The sequence below is a fragment of the Carassius gibelio genome, chromosome B4 (genome assembly GCF_023724105.1).
Source record: "Carassius gibelio isolate Cgi1373 ecotype wild population from Czech Republic chromosome B4, carGib1.2-hapl.c, whole genome shotgun sequence".
Lineage (NCBI taxonomy): Eukaryota > Metazoa > Chordata > Actinopteri > Cypriniformes > Cyprinidae > Carassius > Carassius gibelio.
The window spans coordinates 25885779-25903248 of NC_068399.1; the positions used below are offsets into that span (position 1 = coordinate 25885779).

At 32.9% G+C, this 17470-nt stretch overlaps 1 protein-coding gene across 26 annotated transcripts in view; it reads left to right on the forward strand.

Moving 5' to 3' along the window:
• Positions 1 to 17470, forward strand: part of LOC127956515 (pleckstrin homology domain-containing family A member 5) — a 140249-nt gene that overhangs the window by 88090 nt on the left and 34689 nt on the right. For 19 of the 26 annotated variants that reach the window (XM_052554496.1, XM_052554497.1, XM_052554492.1 and 16 more), the window contains 5 exons: positions 1463 to 1546; positions 7421 to 7459; positions 11951 to 12071; positions 13651 to 13755; positions 15076 to 15148. In XM_052554496.1, coding sequence (XP_052410456.1) covers positions 1463 to 1546; positions 7421 to 7459; positions 11951 to 12071; positions 13651 to 13755; positions 15076 to 15148 — 422 coding nt within the window. The remainder of the gene's footprint in view (positions 1 to 1462; positions 1547 to 7420; positions 7460 to 11950; positions 12072 to 13650; positions 13756 to 15075; positions 15149 to 17470) is intronic. The other 7 variants (XM_052554495.1, XM_052554520.1, XM_052554521.1 and 4 more) reach the window with 1 other exon arrangement.

Below are 17470 nucleotides of genomic sequence, written 5' to 3' on the forward strand. Positions count from 1 at the left end.
AGGGTGGAGAGGAGAGACGGGGAGAGGGTGGGTGTATGACTGCTGAGAGCATGTGTGGATCAGTGATGAACAGCAGAGAGAGAGAGAGAGAGAGAGAGAGAGAGAGAGAGAGAGGTCCCTGGAGACACAGACAGACAGACAGACATGTTGAAATTCTGCACCACCTCTCGCTCAAGGTGTGTAGCTGTGTGTGTGTGTGTGTGTGTGTGTGTGTGTGTGTTGCTGCTGGTTAGATGTCATCTGTGGATTTTCATCTGGGTTACATCATGTTTGGCTCTGTCCTGTTGGGAAATCAGACTCAAACCGGTCTGTGATGGTCTGCGATCGCTGGTTTGACATGGATTCTGGTTTAGATGCTGGTGCTGACATCAGCCTTGAGAGATAGTTTAGATAGAAGTTTGTGTGTGTGTGTGTGTGTGTGTGTGTGTGTGTGTTTACAAATAATAACCTGTTCTTAATAGGTGATTTTATCGTATATTTGATTAATGTAATTTTTTGTTTGTTTGTTTTAAAGAAATGAATGCAAAACTATTAGGGTGGGTGTTAAGTAAATATCATTATTAACTTTTTAATATAATTGATTATTTTCATATTATTAACATTACTTAAATATGTGTATTTATTGGAATTATAAGTATTTATTTTAATATATTTTTATATTTATTTTAATATATTTTTAGTTATTCTCTTTCACATTATATTTTATTTTGATATGTAAGATATATTTTTTATTATTTATTTTTATTATTGTATTGGTTATTCTGTTTTTTAATCAGATAAGGAATAATCTTTCACCTACATTTATTTATTTATTTGTTAGTTTATTTATTTCACATGTTAGAAATATGTGTGTGTGTGTGTGTGTGTATACTATTTATTTTTTCTTATTCAATTATATTAATATTTATATATTTTATATATAATTTGTTTTAATTTAAACTATTTTATTGTATTTTTATGTTTTTAGCGAAATGGCTAGTTTTTAAAAAAATCTTATTTTATTTTATTTAAAAAAAAACAATGTTTATTTATTTATTTATTTAACTTCTTGTTTTTAACTAGTTAGTACTAGTAAGTAACAAGTAAGTTGTAAGTACTATTGATTAAACTTTTAAGTACACAAATGCTCAGTGCTGCTGTATTATAGTAACCAAATACACACATGACAACACCTCAGTTAAATTCTACGTCTTTTACATTATTGTTGTGGCAGCTAGAAACTATCCTGCATGTGTCTACTGGTGTAAAATAGTGAATAGTGTTTTTCTCCTCATGCTTGGTGTTTATTCTCTGTTCTTGTCTTGTTCTGATGGTCTGATGTTTAGCAGCAGGACAGCACTTGAATCTGTGACTCGTTCAATCATTTTAATCATCGAACGGCTCTTTATCGAGTGTCAAAGTGTGAACAGCAGTCTCACATGTCTCTAATTCCCACGAATCCTGTGTCTTTTCTCTCCTGCAGTCACAATGAGCGAAAGGTGACCTGCAAGCATCCCGTCACAGGCGTTCCTTCACAAGACAACTGCATCTTTGTCGTCAACGAACAGTGAGTCATTTCTTTCTCTGTCTTAGTTTCCTGCAGCACTGAGTCAGAAACCGAGTGCTTTGTCTGAACTTCATACAGAAATCACACTCATTTTAGGGCTGGATTGAATGTTGCTTAATAGAGGGTATAAAGAAATGTCAAAATGAGATAATTAAGGTATTAATATTTCAGAGTAAGTCAAAAGATTGTTTTTCTGGGTCACTCGACACAAAAAACCTTTATTTTCCATTAGTCTGACATGAGTTGAGTGAATTTTACAAAAATATGGTCTGAATATTATATAAATTAATTTTGTGGTAAAATGTGACCTGTCATTAGAAATGCTTTAATGTAAATATATATATATATGTGTGTGTGTGTGTGTGTGTATATATAATATTATTATTATTTATTATTTTTATTATTATTTTTATTTTATTTTTTTTTATTTTTTTTCAAGCAATTTAATTATTAACTTTATAATTCTGAAAATATATGTTTGATTTATAATTATATATTTTTTCGTTATAATTAATGTTTATTTAAATATCAAATACAATTCTCTCTCTATTTAATTTATTCTAACATCTAAAATAAAATCAATTTTTCATAATTTATATTTAAATATAATTTGTATTCCAGATGATCATTTACTTTTTTTATTTTATAATTTGTCCAATTTAAATATTCACTTAGATGGGTGTTACTATCCTACTAAATTATTCAGATATTATAATTATAATAAATTATATGCAAGTAAAAAAATGTATATGTATATGCATTTTTATATAATTAATAAAAAAATATAATTATTTTATATATCATTATTAATTCCTTTTCTTTGTTGTTCCGCACCTATTTGCATTGATATGCAATATTATTTTTAACTTTTGATGAAGCAGATTTTATTTAAATTGCTTTGCTATTAGGATAAAACAGTGTATTATTACTTCATCCAGCTCTGCTCCTCTTCACAGCTCACCTCTCCTGTCCAACGCGAGCCGCTCTCCTGATAATTGCCCTCAAACCGCTGTCAAACACATCTCTAGTCTTTATCTCGCTCTCTTTCTCCTTTCTGTTCTCCTGCGTCCTCTAGCAAAGTCAACAACTTCCCTCCGTTCCTCCTCAGTCCCTGTTCACAGATAGCTGCAGATAAACCTCAGATCCAGATCAAGGAATCAACATTTTGAACACAAATATTGCCAATCGTTAAATTAGACGCTTTGAGAATAACAGTAAAGAGAAAAGAAGCGATGCATGCATGTGTGACGTGCTCTGTGAGTGACCATAAGAAGAATATATCGCTTCTGTGTTGACTGAGATGCAACGCGGACAGTCGATTAGTAAAAAAAAGGAAGAAAATGGTAGTTGACTCAAATTTAATTTTAATGCAACAGTCAAATGCATTCATGTTTACATTGAAAAAAACAATGGTAAAACAGCTCAGTTGAATAAAAAACCTGTAAACACTAATATTTCTGATATTTCATGTTTGCATCATGCTTGAAACTCCTGTTCACTGTTTTTACACAACATGACCTTCAGCCATTTAAAGCATTTTTCTCGCGTTATTTCTGAACATTTAAAATGTATAAGACAGGTTTGTACAAGATGTAGTTCTTGCATGTACAGTAGTCTCATGCAAAGATATTTAACAAGTGATTTGTTTAACATTTACATCACGTGTGGTGCACTTAGAATAGGATTTAGGCTCTCCAGATTATAAAAAGGTAAGAAAGATGGTTCTTTAAAGAAGATGCATGAACATTAATACTTAAGAAACACATTATCAGCACATAAAGTCACATAAGTTTAGGCAACTGACTACTTAACCTAAAAATTCCTTACACATCACAAGACATAAACACTGCTTTTATGCTAACGTTCATCTTTAGTTTTCTACTGAAGAACGAACATCTTGAGTCAACATTTCATTTCTTCTGCTGCTGATGGCTGGACCCTTTCTTCTACCGGTTTCAATTATCACCTCTTCCTGCTTTTCTGCGAAGTCGATGTTAATGAGATTTACACTTATTTTTACTCTGACGTGAGAAGGTCTCACTCGGAGGTGTGCGTGTGAGAGTTTGTGAGACGATGACATGATGTTCACGCAGGTCCCCATCTCCGTTACTTCAAGATAACACAGAGCCCAAGATGCTTCATTGCAAAGGTTTAGAGAGAAAACGGTTGCTGTTTTTGCAGTTATGTTGCAAAAGAAATCAGTAGAAAGTAAGAGATCGAGTTGTTTTGGGTATTTAAGATAGTTTAAGTAGACGTGAAATTGAATTTTTGGACATTCAGCTCCTCGTCATCAAGCTATAGATTCATGTTTCATGTCATGTTAATGCTATTGATCCGTCTTAATTAGCCGGACAATAAAGGTTTCCAGAGTATCGACGGTTGTTGAGATTAATGCATCTGAACCACTTAGAGTTAAGGGACTGAAAATAGCAGTATGTCTTGTCTTCTAATTTGCACAAAATCAGTTTTAAAATACTTACATACATATATACATATATATTTTCATCTGAAACAAATAAACAAAATGAAAAAAAAAATATGATTCACATTTGTATTTTCATAAAATTGAAATTCTGGGTTTAGTGTGGCAATAAAATTAAAGCTAAGCTTAAAAAGGAGAGAAAAATAACAAAATAACAAAATGTAACAATTTTAATAAGATTTAAATAGTTTTAAAATGATAGTTTTAATTTGCACAAAATATTTTTTTAATATTTAAAAACATCCACATTATAAAATGTTCAAACAAAAAAAAAATTATTGCAATTTTATCAATAATTTCTTCTTTATTTTCATTTTTTATTTTTTGTCACCATTTCATTTTTAAAGCATTTTTTATTTCGGGAATTTAATAATTACATTTTTATAATGGGTTTTCATTCTTCAAGATTCAAAAAGTTTTGGTTTACTGGTAAAACAAAGTAGTTTAAACATAAAATGTATTTGAAAAGTAGTAAAAATAAATAGTTCTAGTCAAATATACATTTTTTATTAGACTTCCATATAACCCCCAAAAAATGTTAACCATTTCCATTTAAATATTTTGTAAATATCTAAAAATGTTGCAGACTGTCTGTACTTATTTAATTATTTAATCTAATTTCTTTTCTTTTTTTTTTAAGTTGGAAATTGCATTTTAAACAATTTTAAACCAGGGTTACCTGATATATTGATGTCCATAACTTATTTGTGGTAATTAAACACAGTCTTGTCAGAAACTGATGCAATGCTGCACTAATGGTAGCGCTGGAGCTGCACTTCGCTCACGGCCTGATTCTGTTGCTCCTGATCTGTTTTTAACTTCTGTTCATGTGATTGTACACAGAGCCAGACGCAGTCACTTTCACTACACGGCGACACACATCTGCGGAGTTCGGCCTGAAGTGTCCTCGTTTCTCATCGTCACAGTGGAAGCTTATTAATTTGCAAAGTCATTTTTGTTCACCATCCTCATATTTCCTCATTCTACGGCACTCTGTTGATGTATGAGGCCGGTGTGTACCATAATAGCGCTCCTTGTGCTGTATAAACTCTGACTAAAGCGTCAGATGCCCTCCATTACTGAAACAATTAACCATTAAGTTACTGTATATTTGGGTGTTTCTTCAACTGCTTTAAAAATAAACTCTCCAACAGTACATTTTTTTTTAACCTATCTAGGTTTTCACTATCACACTTTCTAAAATGTCTAGGTTATAAAATGTTCAAACAAATATACGTGTAATATTTAATAATATTTACACACTTCATTTGAAAATTAATTTCAACTGTAATTGGATATTACAAAATATTCATTTTTTGTTGATAAAAATATTTTTACACAAAGGATTTTGAAATAGTTTATTTTTATTATAACAGTAAAACAATGTTTTTGTTGTTGTTGTTTTTTTATGCACTTTTATTTTTAGAATTGATTTTTAGATTTTATGCAAATGTTAATTTAGTGGTAAAACAATTAAATCTAAAAATTAAATAAAATGCATTTGAAATTTTGTCAAAATAATGTGACGTTGTAACTGGACTTTCATATAACAGAGAGAAAAAAAATACATTTTAATCAGTTTTATTAGCCTTTATTGTCTGGAAATTTGTTCCTCATCATATTTTTGCTTATACAAAATATTTTTTTAAGAAAAAAATATATAATATAAAAAATATAAAATGTTTATAGCTAGAATTTTATATATCCGAGATAATATTTACTTTACATACTTTTTTGCACAATTTGAAATAATAATAATAATAATTTCAACTTGATTGGAAATTAAACAATAAAATAAAATAAAATGTGACAACTTTATTGGACATTGGTGTAGCAAAAATAAATTTTTATTTTCCAAAAATTTGTATAAAATACAAATCAAGTAAAAAAAAAAACACCCTTAATTATATGCATGTATTAGCATTATGATTGCAGTATATCATGGCTAGTTTATCAGAAAGTTCTTGTGCGACAGATTGAGTCGCCTTCAGCGATGTCACAAGCTGCCAGAAGTCCAGCTGAGATGAATCAGACCCGTGAGGCGCCAGCGGGGTTTAGGGGAAAACTTTGACGCAAAAACTACCGGTTTCGCTGTAATTAAACACAAAATAATCTGAGCCGTATGTCGATCAGTGTTGTCATAGATCCAGTATCTTGAGGCTAGTAATTTTGCTCTGTAATAATTTCTTCCACACACTCCTTTCTCATATTATTTCTCTTATTTCTTCTCTAATCTTTCCCTGCTAGAAAATCCAATTCATATCTTGCTTAACTAACCAGATCCCGCAATCATGATGACCACCTAGAAACCATATAAAACCAATCTGTAGAATCAGAAACTGGTTTTAGCTGGATTTTCCAGTAGAGTTGTCATTTATCTTCTTCATTTCATGGTTTCAACTAAATAAAACCAGTGTCTTCCGTCAGAATATGGTTTTAACTGTTTTTTCCTGTAGGTTTGCCATTTATCTGCTTCATTTCATGGTTTCAACCATATAAAACCAGCATTTACCACCAGAATCCAGTTTTAGCTGGATTTTCTAGTAGGGTTTCCATTGTTCTTCTTTATTTGACCATTTTTAGTTAATGATCCCCTAGAAACCAAACAAAACCAGCATCTACCATGAGAAGGTGACAGCCCTAGTGGAAAACAAATCCAGTTAAAACCAGCAACCCATAAACATCTTCATTTTATGGTTTCAATTAATGTCCATGTAAAACATAAAACCAGCGTCTACCATCGTAAGCTGGTTTTCAGATGGATTTTCCAGTAGGGTTGGCATTAATCATCTTTATTACATGATTTCAATCAGTGTATGCCATAAAAAGATGGTTTTAGCTGGATTTTCCAGTAGGATTGCAAAGAACCTTCTTCATTTCATGGTTTTAACTAAATAAAACCCAGCGTCTACCATCTAATGTTGGATTTAGCTGGATTTTCCAGTAGGTTTGTCATGTATCTTCTTCATTTCATGGTTTCAACTATATAAAACCAGCATTTACCATCAGAATCTAGTTTTAGCTGGATTTTCTAGTAGGGTTTCCATTAATCTTCTTTATTTGACTTTTTCAGTTAATGACCACCTAGAAACCAGATAAAACCAGAATCTACCATGAAAAGATTGCAAACCTACTGGAAAACTAGTTAAAACCAGTATCTCTTAATCATCTTTAATTGATGTTTTCAATTAATCACCACCTAAAACCATATAAAACCAGCGTCTACCATCAGATGGTAGTTTTAGCTGGATTTTCCAGTGGGTTTGCCATAAATCATCTTCTTTTGATGGTTGCATTGTTGAATGCGTGTCATAACTATAATTTGAGTTTTCAAAACCTCAAATGAATATGTATTCAGTTCATTTTCTTTCCTTTTTATTTCTGTTTTCTAGACTGAATTGTGGGAAACTTGTCCATCCTGTTTTAAGCAGGTAATGCTTTGCAGGGATCTCTTCTCTCATCTGCTTCTTTTGAACCGCAGAGCCTCCATTCATCTCTGGTTGTTTTGCCATTCTGTCTCATTAATTCTGCTCAAACACTAACCCAAGGCACTGTTTGAACTGGATTGCCTGATATCCTGCTATGCATCGCTAATGTGGAGATATGCAAGATTTATGTGTGCAGTCCGATTTGTCTTACCCACATTGAATATGAAACACGAATCTCCTTGAAACAATCATTCGTCAAGAGTCACAGTTTAAGACGCAGCACCGCGGGGCTCGACGTACACGCGCCTCCGGTGGCCCCCGTCAGATCTAGAGCAATGCCATTAAGTGACAGTCCTTAGTCTTTTTAATGCTAAGTTTGAAGCTTTTTATTGCTGACGTCAAAACAAATCACGCCATTGGAAATGTCCCTGAAAGTAAAGCCTGTTAAAACACATAAATGGGGCAAAAATGTTGTTCTGTGGCAAGCATGATGGGGAACGTGTCCTAGAGGCCTGCTATCCTCAATCTGGCATTGTTTTTCAGGGTCAAGATACCCCAAAAAAACCTAGAATGCTGCTTTACCCGTCTCTTTTTTTAGGGAACATCTGGGATACAAAGTAGGACAGCAATTGAGGCATTCAGAGCAGGGTTATAATCGTTAACTAAAAGTAAAGCTATAAAATAAATACATACATAATTGAAATAAAATGAAATGAACATTAAAAAAAATTAATGAAAGAAATTATATATATATAAAATATTTTAACTATTTTCATTTCTATATTTGCTTAATACTAATATATGTACAAATGTTTATCTATGTATATCTGTCTGTCTGTCCACACTAAACTAAGTACAGTAACTTATAAAATGGAAAACACTAATAAAAACTCTAACTAGATTTATTTAAAAATAACTAATAAAAATAACAAAAGCATAAGAAAATCGCTAAAGCTTTATCTAAACTATAAAAATATATACAGTTTAAGACAATATAATTTAGAAGAAAATCAAAAAATTAAATATAATTAAAAAAAAATCACAAAAATTAAAATCGTGTGTCAGTGATATAAAAAAAAACACTGCTTCAGAGGCATGTTTTTCAGGTACAGTTTAGCTTTACAGCCATTAGGGTCATCACGCAATCGAAATGGACTGTTTTATTTATTTTTTTATTAGATATTTAATGTCTTATTTTGAATGAGCAAATTATTTTGAAGTAAAAAAAAAAATCTGAATATTTAATATAAAATACTTTGCTTCACTGATTTTACTGAAACATTACATTTCTGTATGACATCACAAATCCCTCTCATTTTTCAACCAATCTCCTTGAGCGACCATATATGGGCATTTTCCCTTCCTATAAGCTCCCGACCACATTTTGCTCATCAGATGTCTCTGTTTACTTCGAAATACAACAGGTGACATTTCTTGATGGCTTTAAAACCTAAAAACAAGCTTGTTAATGTTTCAGACCTAACATTGCAGGTCTAAACAGACACATGCAGACAATCTGACACCCATTTTGTGATATTTTCTTAATGTTCTTCCAGGCCTGGCAGAGAGTTTTAAAGCCTTGCATGACTCACACGTTTTAGCCGATGACCTCCAGTCGAGCCGGTGCCCAACCAACCCACAAACCCATCTAAACGTCCCCTCCGTCAATTATCTCTGGACTCGGGAGTGCTTTAGCGGCTCTACACGGGGCTAATTTCACACTCGCTGCCACTCTTCCTCTAAAGACGGCGTCAGATGTCAGCTGAATGATGGCCACCGGCGTGGCTACCGAGCGCACGCTAAAGCTCATTATTTGAGAAGAGATTAATTAATGAGCGCTAATAGCTGTATTGAATGCTCAATTTAATTTTAAATCAGCGGCCTGGAAGGTCGTACTTGGATCTGTGTGCTACCCTGACCTAGTCTTTCCTTAAATAACTCTGGGATGGACTGTTGTGTAATGTTTTGTATTTTTCTTGGTGCTGGTGTGTGCATGACTGCTGACTGTTTTGACCGTCTCACAAAGTGTCTCTTTGTTTTTGTTTCCAATGCAAAATCAGATGCTTGTGTCAAATGGCGAGCAAGCACACATGCAAACCATGTTTGTTAAAGAAGTAGTTCAGCCAAAATGTCTTCGTTTACTCACCTTTGTGTTGTTCCAAACCTGTATGACTTTCTTTTTTAATGCAATTATAATAAGCTTCAAAAGGCACCATAAAAATAGTCCAAACAATCCGTGCATGTCATTTGAAGTCTTCTCACGTTCTATAAAATAATATATTTTTTATTAGTCTCTTCTGACTTTTTTAAAGTTTCAAAATCCTTGAAACAAGTTAACTTTGCCTGGGAAGCAACATTGGGATATCAAGACTTGTTTTCATAGATTATATCTTGAATATGAGTGCATTTGTCTTGATCAAAATACAAAAGTTTTTTTTTTTTTTTCTGGTTTAAAGGAGTTTTCTATAAAGCACTCAAATCATTAGAAAACAGTACAAAAAGTTATTTTTAAAACATAATAAAAAAAAAATAATAATAATTTTTAATTAATTAATTTGTAACAAAAAAGTTTTTTTTTTCTTTTATTTTCTTTGGACTTTTTTGTCGTGATGCATTTCTTGTGGATTTTTTTCAAAATTTGTAAAAAACGTATTCATACTTAAAAGTCAAATAGGACAAAATGCACTCATATGCAATTAGATTTCAATGTTGGCCACTCAATTAAGAATTAACAATTAACAGTTATTTTTCTTTTTTTTGGAAGTGAACTGAATGAATGAAAAGAATCAACTCGTTAGAATGATTTGTCTTCAAACTGAACATCTGCATTTCCCATGAGAAAGCTGGCCCAGATGTTAAGATTTCCAGTGAATTGCTTCTTCAGTTTTGGTCTGTTCTTCACACAGATCTATTGTGTGACATCAGATGACTTTGGACACAGTCCTCGAGTCATGCAGGCCACTTTTATGGTGCTTTTTTGCTTTGTTGGAGCTTGACATCTTCAGTTCTCCTTCACTTTCATTATACTGAACAAAAAGCAGCCAGGATATTCTTCCAAGCATCTCACTTTGTGTTCAGCTGAAGACATAAAGACACACAGGTTTGACACGGGAGTCTTTTTTTGAATGAACCGTCCCTTTTAACCTTCTGATGCAAATAACAGACTGTTTAACCGCTGCTAGTATTCAGCCTTTTGTAAAACAGAAATTGTTTTCCTCATGCGACGTGACCCAGAAGCCAGACAGCTCTTATATTTTACCCCGGTGTTCTCTGGTGCTCCAGATAGCAGCGCTCTCCCTAGACGTCGTCGCTCTACCGTAGCGTCGAAATATAGGCCAGCCCTATGGGACCGAGGCTCTCGACTGAGGTCTGCACGCCGTTGGATTTCAGGGTTTATGGGTGTATTTATTGTGCTTTCTCTTCACTTTCGTTAAAGACGGCGGCGTTTGTTTTACAGCCTTGATTTTTCAGTTGGGTTTGCTTTTGCCCTTCAGCTTGACTGGGTCATAAACTGCGACTGCGGTATGTCAGAGCCGGAGCTGGCAGGCCATTTAAGGTTGTCAGTTGTGTGGGAGTAGATCAGCGGAGACGTGGAGTGAGTAATTGCTTTGATGCATGGGGCCTGTCTCCTCTATTTCTCTCTTTCTCGTTCTGTCTCAATGCTGAAGTGCCCTGGCTTATTAAAACAGCCTTTAAGAGCCCTGAACTTCCAGCAGAAGCTCCAGAACTTTCCTCATTTATCTGCACAGCAGTCTCTCGTCCTTCACAGTCTTGATGTCAGGTGTGGCTTGCTGTCGATTACCACAAACAGGCTTCTTTAATGAATTGGTAAATACGTCTGTTTTTTGTTGAAGCAGTTCTTATTTGTGCTGCAGACTAGATTTCTGTCATGCAAAATGACAACGAATGCAACGAATGCTGGCAACAGAATAGGTCATTAAATGAATATGTTAGTCTTTATGACGCCTGTTTTAAATAAATTATCTATTCAAATAATATGCATTATGTTGCGTTGAAGTGTGCAGTTTTTATTGTGAGCAACAGGTAAATCTGTCATGTTCTCTCAATGCATTAAATTCATTTGCATTAATCTGTGTGTTCATATACAGTTCTACAATATATTTATGCATCACATAAATAGACATATGAAATAAATTCAAGAAAATTAGATTTAAGGATTTATTTATTTATATATATATGCATGCATACAAACACATGGAGTACCCTTGATTTATCTATTTAGTTTTACTCGTGACATTATTGTCTGTATATAAACCATGGTGACGTAGCATGCAGAAAAGTTTATCAAGCTACTACTGATTTTCAGTTTTGCTTCCGTTTTGAGTTTCTGTAGTATAAAAGCTTTTGAGAAAATGATTGTCTGCAGTAATCGACAGCATGCAGAACATACTGTAAATAACCCAGAATCTTCCCATAAGTCTGAATGATCAATTTGTGATGTTCCTCCTCTTGTCTTGTCCTCATCTCTTCCAGACCAGCGAGCAAAGCACCAGCGGCCGAGAAGAAAGAGCGTCCAACCAGCACCATGAGCGAAGCGTCGAACTACACAGGCGGCTCAGACTATACCACACATCCCAGCAGCCCCACAACCAGAGTGAGTCACGAACTCTCTCACTGACCTTGGCCTAGTTCAAGCACGACCGATTGCACTGTCCCATCATGCATCAATAGCATGTTACACAATTATTGTCCATTACTGCACATTTTGCCTCATTGCCTTTGCTCTGTGATGTCGAGTTGATATAGAGCATCATAAAAATGCAATGGGTTAGGATGTGTGACTAGTTGTTCAGATATTTAAAAAAAAAACATCTCAAGCAAGCCTTAATGTGTTGTTCTCTCGCACCTTCATTCATTTAATCTTATCTTGCATAAACATTTGTGGATGGTCTCTGAGAAGTTTCCAAATCAGACTGATTATTAAAAGCTTTTGAAAGACTTGCCATTCTGACAAGCCACCGAAAATATAATTTTGCACATCCCTAAACTCTGTATAACATAAAAACACCCAAACAAGATAAACATTTAATGAGTGCCTGTGGCTCAGGATACCCGCGTTTCTCAAATAAATAATTGAACATGCATATGCATACAAGTGCGTACATATATAAATTAGGGCTATCAAGTGAATACACTTTTCAGATCTAATTAATTACCAAAAAGTGAGATACAATTTTGTGAGATACAAAAGATTATTTAAAGTCTTTGTTTTGTTAAATGAGAAAAAAATAGCTTTAGAAAGAAATACTTGATTTGATTCAACATCAAATAAATAGTTTTTTTTCAGAAGCTGCTTCTGAATTAGTATTTAGGAATATTTACAGAATATTTATTGCAGATCTGGGGTGGCATGAATGCATTTACACTGCATTTACCATTGCATAAATAATGCCACAAAGGCAATGGTTTTTTATTATTATTAATTTGTAATTAGTTTTAAATTATCTTATTCTTTTTCATTTATTTTGTAATTTAATTCAATTTTAAATTAATTTATTATTTATTTATTTAAAAAAAAATGAAAATCTAAATAAGGAAATAAAACTGCCAGTAGATGGCGGTAAATGTCTTGCATAAAGAGTGAGTCATTCATTCATTCAAACCTCCGATTCGTTTAGAAATGGAGTAAATGGTTCTCTTTATAAATGAGTCATTGAATCATTGTCTCACCTGATTTGTTCAAAATGTGGATTTATTTAGAAACAAAATACTACTGTCTGTTGATCGGAGATGCACAAAAAGTCTGCTTTAATTGAGCAAAATTGTGCAAAATCTGATGATATTGGCTCTCAAATAGAACACAACTTATTATTTATTGAACTATTTTTTAATTGAATTAATATAAATATAAGACAAAAACTAAAAAATAAATAAATAAAATAAATTTAACATGTTATTTTTGCCTAATTAATTAAATGATTGCACTAAAATCAAGTGCCTTTATAAATACATGAACATATACATTCCTAATCATTTTCTCAGATAATAATGCCAGTTTGTTTCAGAAGATGCTAAGATGATGATGTTTTTTTAATTTCTGAGGGTTCGAAAGTGCTGTTGATTCATAATGCATGCGCTAAACGACTTCACTTGTAAGTTGTAATTATTTACAGCTTCATGGTTGAATAATGTATACAGGCCCTCACAAGTGTCTCCTCTCCCTCTGTTCGCAGCTCTCCAGGTCCTCAAAGAAAGTCCACAACTTTGGCAAAAGGTCCAACTCCATCAAGAGGAACCCCAATGCCCCGGTGGTGAAAAACGGCTGGCTTTACAAACAGGTTTGTGACTCCGGTGCGCTTACAAACCATTAATCTGAAACCATTCAGAATCTCATGTATAAATGTACACAAAAAAGTATGTAGCATTATAAAATGATGAGGATTTTTTTGGTTAGGTTATTTTATTATTTATTAAATATATTTTTATTTATACATTAAAGTACCATGATGCAAAGCAAAAATGTATTAAAGTACATCAAGAGGAAAAAAATCTGAAATTTGGAAAATTTTATTTTTGAACCCTTGAAGTGTTTATTTATTTATTTTATTTATTTTTTAACATAATTTTCCTGACAACATTCTGCTATATTTTGTTCTTACTGGGAAAACGTGTGTGTGTGTGTGTGTGTATATATGTGTATATATATTAAAAATAAGTTGAAAATGATATTTTTGGACCCTATATTTTCCTCACAATTAGGCACATTCAGCCATAGATTATCATTAATGTAATGCAACATTAAATTAATAAAACAAATTAAATCAAATTAAATTATAAATGTGTTCATTTATTAATATAAATACATTTGGAAATATATATTTTTTTTAATTATAATTTAATATTAATATTATTTTTGTTTTGAATGATACTAATCATATGCATTTCCTCATATATATATATATTTTTTTTTTCTGTTTATATCACAGTACATGACTAACTCAGATAAAAGTTACTGATTATCATGTTTTCTGAGATTTGTCTGCACTTAAAATCTTATCCATCAAAAGCTTCAGCCGTGCTTCAGCCGTGCTTTTTATGCAGGCCATGCACGACTCCTCAAGCTTATTTGTGCTTTTGCATCATATTTTTCACAACCGCTTCTCATAAAAGCCAGATCGGAATCAACACACAGTGTTACGGTCGCATTAGTAAGTTGAGCGCATCTTTGTGTGTGTGATCGCTGCTCCAGCGTTCCTTTGATAGCAGCATGTTTCCACGAAAAACACGACTTCAGAGGTGGTCTCTCCTCTTCCCCAAACATCCTCCATCAAAGCTGCTCCCGCAGCACAAGCAAAATCATCAGGCTTTGTTGTCTGAATTAAAATTTACATGCTTACACAGTGCAAGCATTAACACAACAAACCGTAAAACACGAGGGAGGAATATGAATATGAGTCATGCCTCAAATAAATGAGTCGCTTAAAAAAAAGAAAGAAAGAGAAAGAAAGAGAGAGACAGTTTCCATTCTGGAGAAAAGCAGCAAACAAAGCAGAGATTTTTGAGGAAAATAAGCGTGCATTGGAAAGGGGCGGGCTTTCTGTGCTGCACTGTGATTGGTCAGCTTGTTTGATTGACGGCTGTGCTGCTGGGTTTTGCAGGACAGCACTGGAATGAAGATGTGGAAGAAGAGATGGTTTGTTCTGTCTGACATGTGCCTCTTCTACTATAGAGGTGAGTCGAGTGTCTCCGTTTATAAAACACTTTATCAACACAGCAGTGTGTATGATTTTCCTGTTTATGTGAGAGAATAAATCAACCTCTGAACACTTTGTTGACTTCTGCTGCAGTGTGATCAAGTGACACATTTGCTCTGCTATCTGTGGGTTTCACACGGTATATTTGTCAAATCGTAGCACTGTATGACTACTAAATGGATGGTTTCTACTGATTCTGACTTCACATAATGATTTTGAATCACTAATGATTCAATTTGGTTCTTTTGATTCATTTCTGTGATTCAATTTGAGTGATTCAGTGAGTGAGTCATTAGACTGATTCAAACTGGTAGGAGTCTTTTTTTATTGATTCTTTAAAAAGAACTAGTTCATAAGTCTTTTTTTTTTATTTTATAATTCTATGTTTGTCCGTTATAACTTACATAGTGGATAATGTACTGTCAGCCAGTCATTATCTTGATATTATATTATCTCTGAAGAGGTTTATTTTGCACTAATGATCTTTTGACTGAACATCTCCGTTATCATGAATGGCTACTTAACAAGTAAATAAATAAATGGATATAAATATTGAAACATTTGTAACTTGTTTCTCTGTTCAGTTACACCGTTTTATTATTTATTCACATTTTAAATAATCTTTTTTTTTTCTTTTTTTTTTTTTAGTAATTGTGCTATGTGCCTTTTTGTCTTTTTATTTTTAATATTAAGAAAATATTATTATTATTATTATTATTTATTAAAAAAAATTCTGTATTGCTTAATTTGGTTTTATTTCTATTTGAGTCATTTTAGTACTTAAGCATAATTTCAGTTTCTGTGTGAATGTGGGGATATTATAGAATAGACAACATTATATATTTTATTGTAATATTTTACATTTTAGTCATTTTAATACTTTAGCTTTTTAAATTTAGTTGCATTTTTAATTTTAGATTTTGTTTAAGATTTTTCCTCATAATATTGAATTTTTTCATGTTTAAATATTTGATTTTTATTTCAATTAACTTTATTTAAAAAAATTAAAAATTATTTCAATTTGAAGGATTTTAGTACACTTCTCAGTTTTATTATTTTTTTTTTTTTTCATCTAATACTATTTTTTTTATTTCTATAAATGTATTTTTGTTTTTTTTATTTATTTCAGTATTTCATTCAGTATAACACAATTTAAAATAGTTTCAGTTTAGTTTCTAAATAGTTACCACTCTTCAGAAATATCTGACTTAAATATTGTGGATTTTATTGAGGGAGATGCATGGACAGTTTGGTACACTTTTGGGCACAACGGTGTCTCAGCGGTGGACAGGTTGTGCTGCGTGCTGAATTCTCTTGAGCACGCTCTCTTAGATCTCCATAAATTGTGCAATTAAGCAGCAGATCCTTCTTTCACAGCCAGACCCATGAGGGCCGAGGCTGTTTATTGGCTGACAGAGAAGACCGAGCATTATTCTAGCCACGCAGCAGACGTGCTCAGACTGTCTGTTCATATCCTCCGTCTCTCTGTGAGTCCGTATCGACGGCTCAGATTAAATGTTGCATGTGGAAGTCAGTGATGAAGGACGGGTGAAGCTCTGAACGGCCCTGACCGAACAATACCACTGAGAGCAGAGGAGGGCAGATCACTGACGCCCCCTGTCTGTGTCAGCTGCTACTGCACACACACATCACGCACTACTTCATTGGTTTCGGCCACGGTAAGATCATATGTAAGGCATGTGATATCTAACCACACATGGAATTTCTACAGACTTTTATGAACCCTTATTTTCACTGGCTGTAGTCTAAAATATTTGTAACTAATTAAAAAATGGGGATATGTCTTAAAATCAACATGAAATAATAATCCCTTATGTTATGTAGCATGACTGAACAGTGTACGCCGTGCACATTATGCAATTTAAACATTGACTGTCAGCTAGGTTTGGGAACTAAAAACCAATACATTTAAAAATAATACTAATAAACTAATTTTGGAGAACACACTACTGTTCAACAGTTAGGGGTCTGTAACATTTTACTGTTACTAAATATTGAACTTTGAACTTTCTGTTTATCATAGAATCCTGACGATAATAAAAATGTATCACGTTTTCCAGAAAATATTAAGAAGCACAACTGTTTTCAATACTGATAGTAATCAGAAATGTTTCTTGAGCAGTAAAATCAGCACATTAGAATGATTTCTGAAGATCATGTGACACTGAAGAAGATTCAATTCATCTTTTTTAATCACAGATATAAATTACACTTTAAATTGCATTCAAATAGAAAACAGTTATTTTAAGTTGTGCTAATATTTCATAATATACATTCT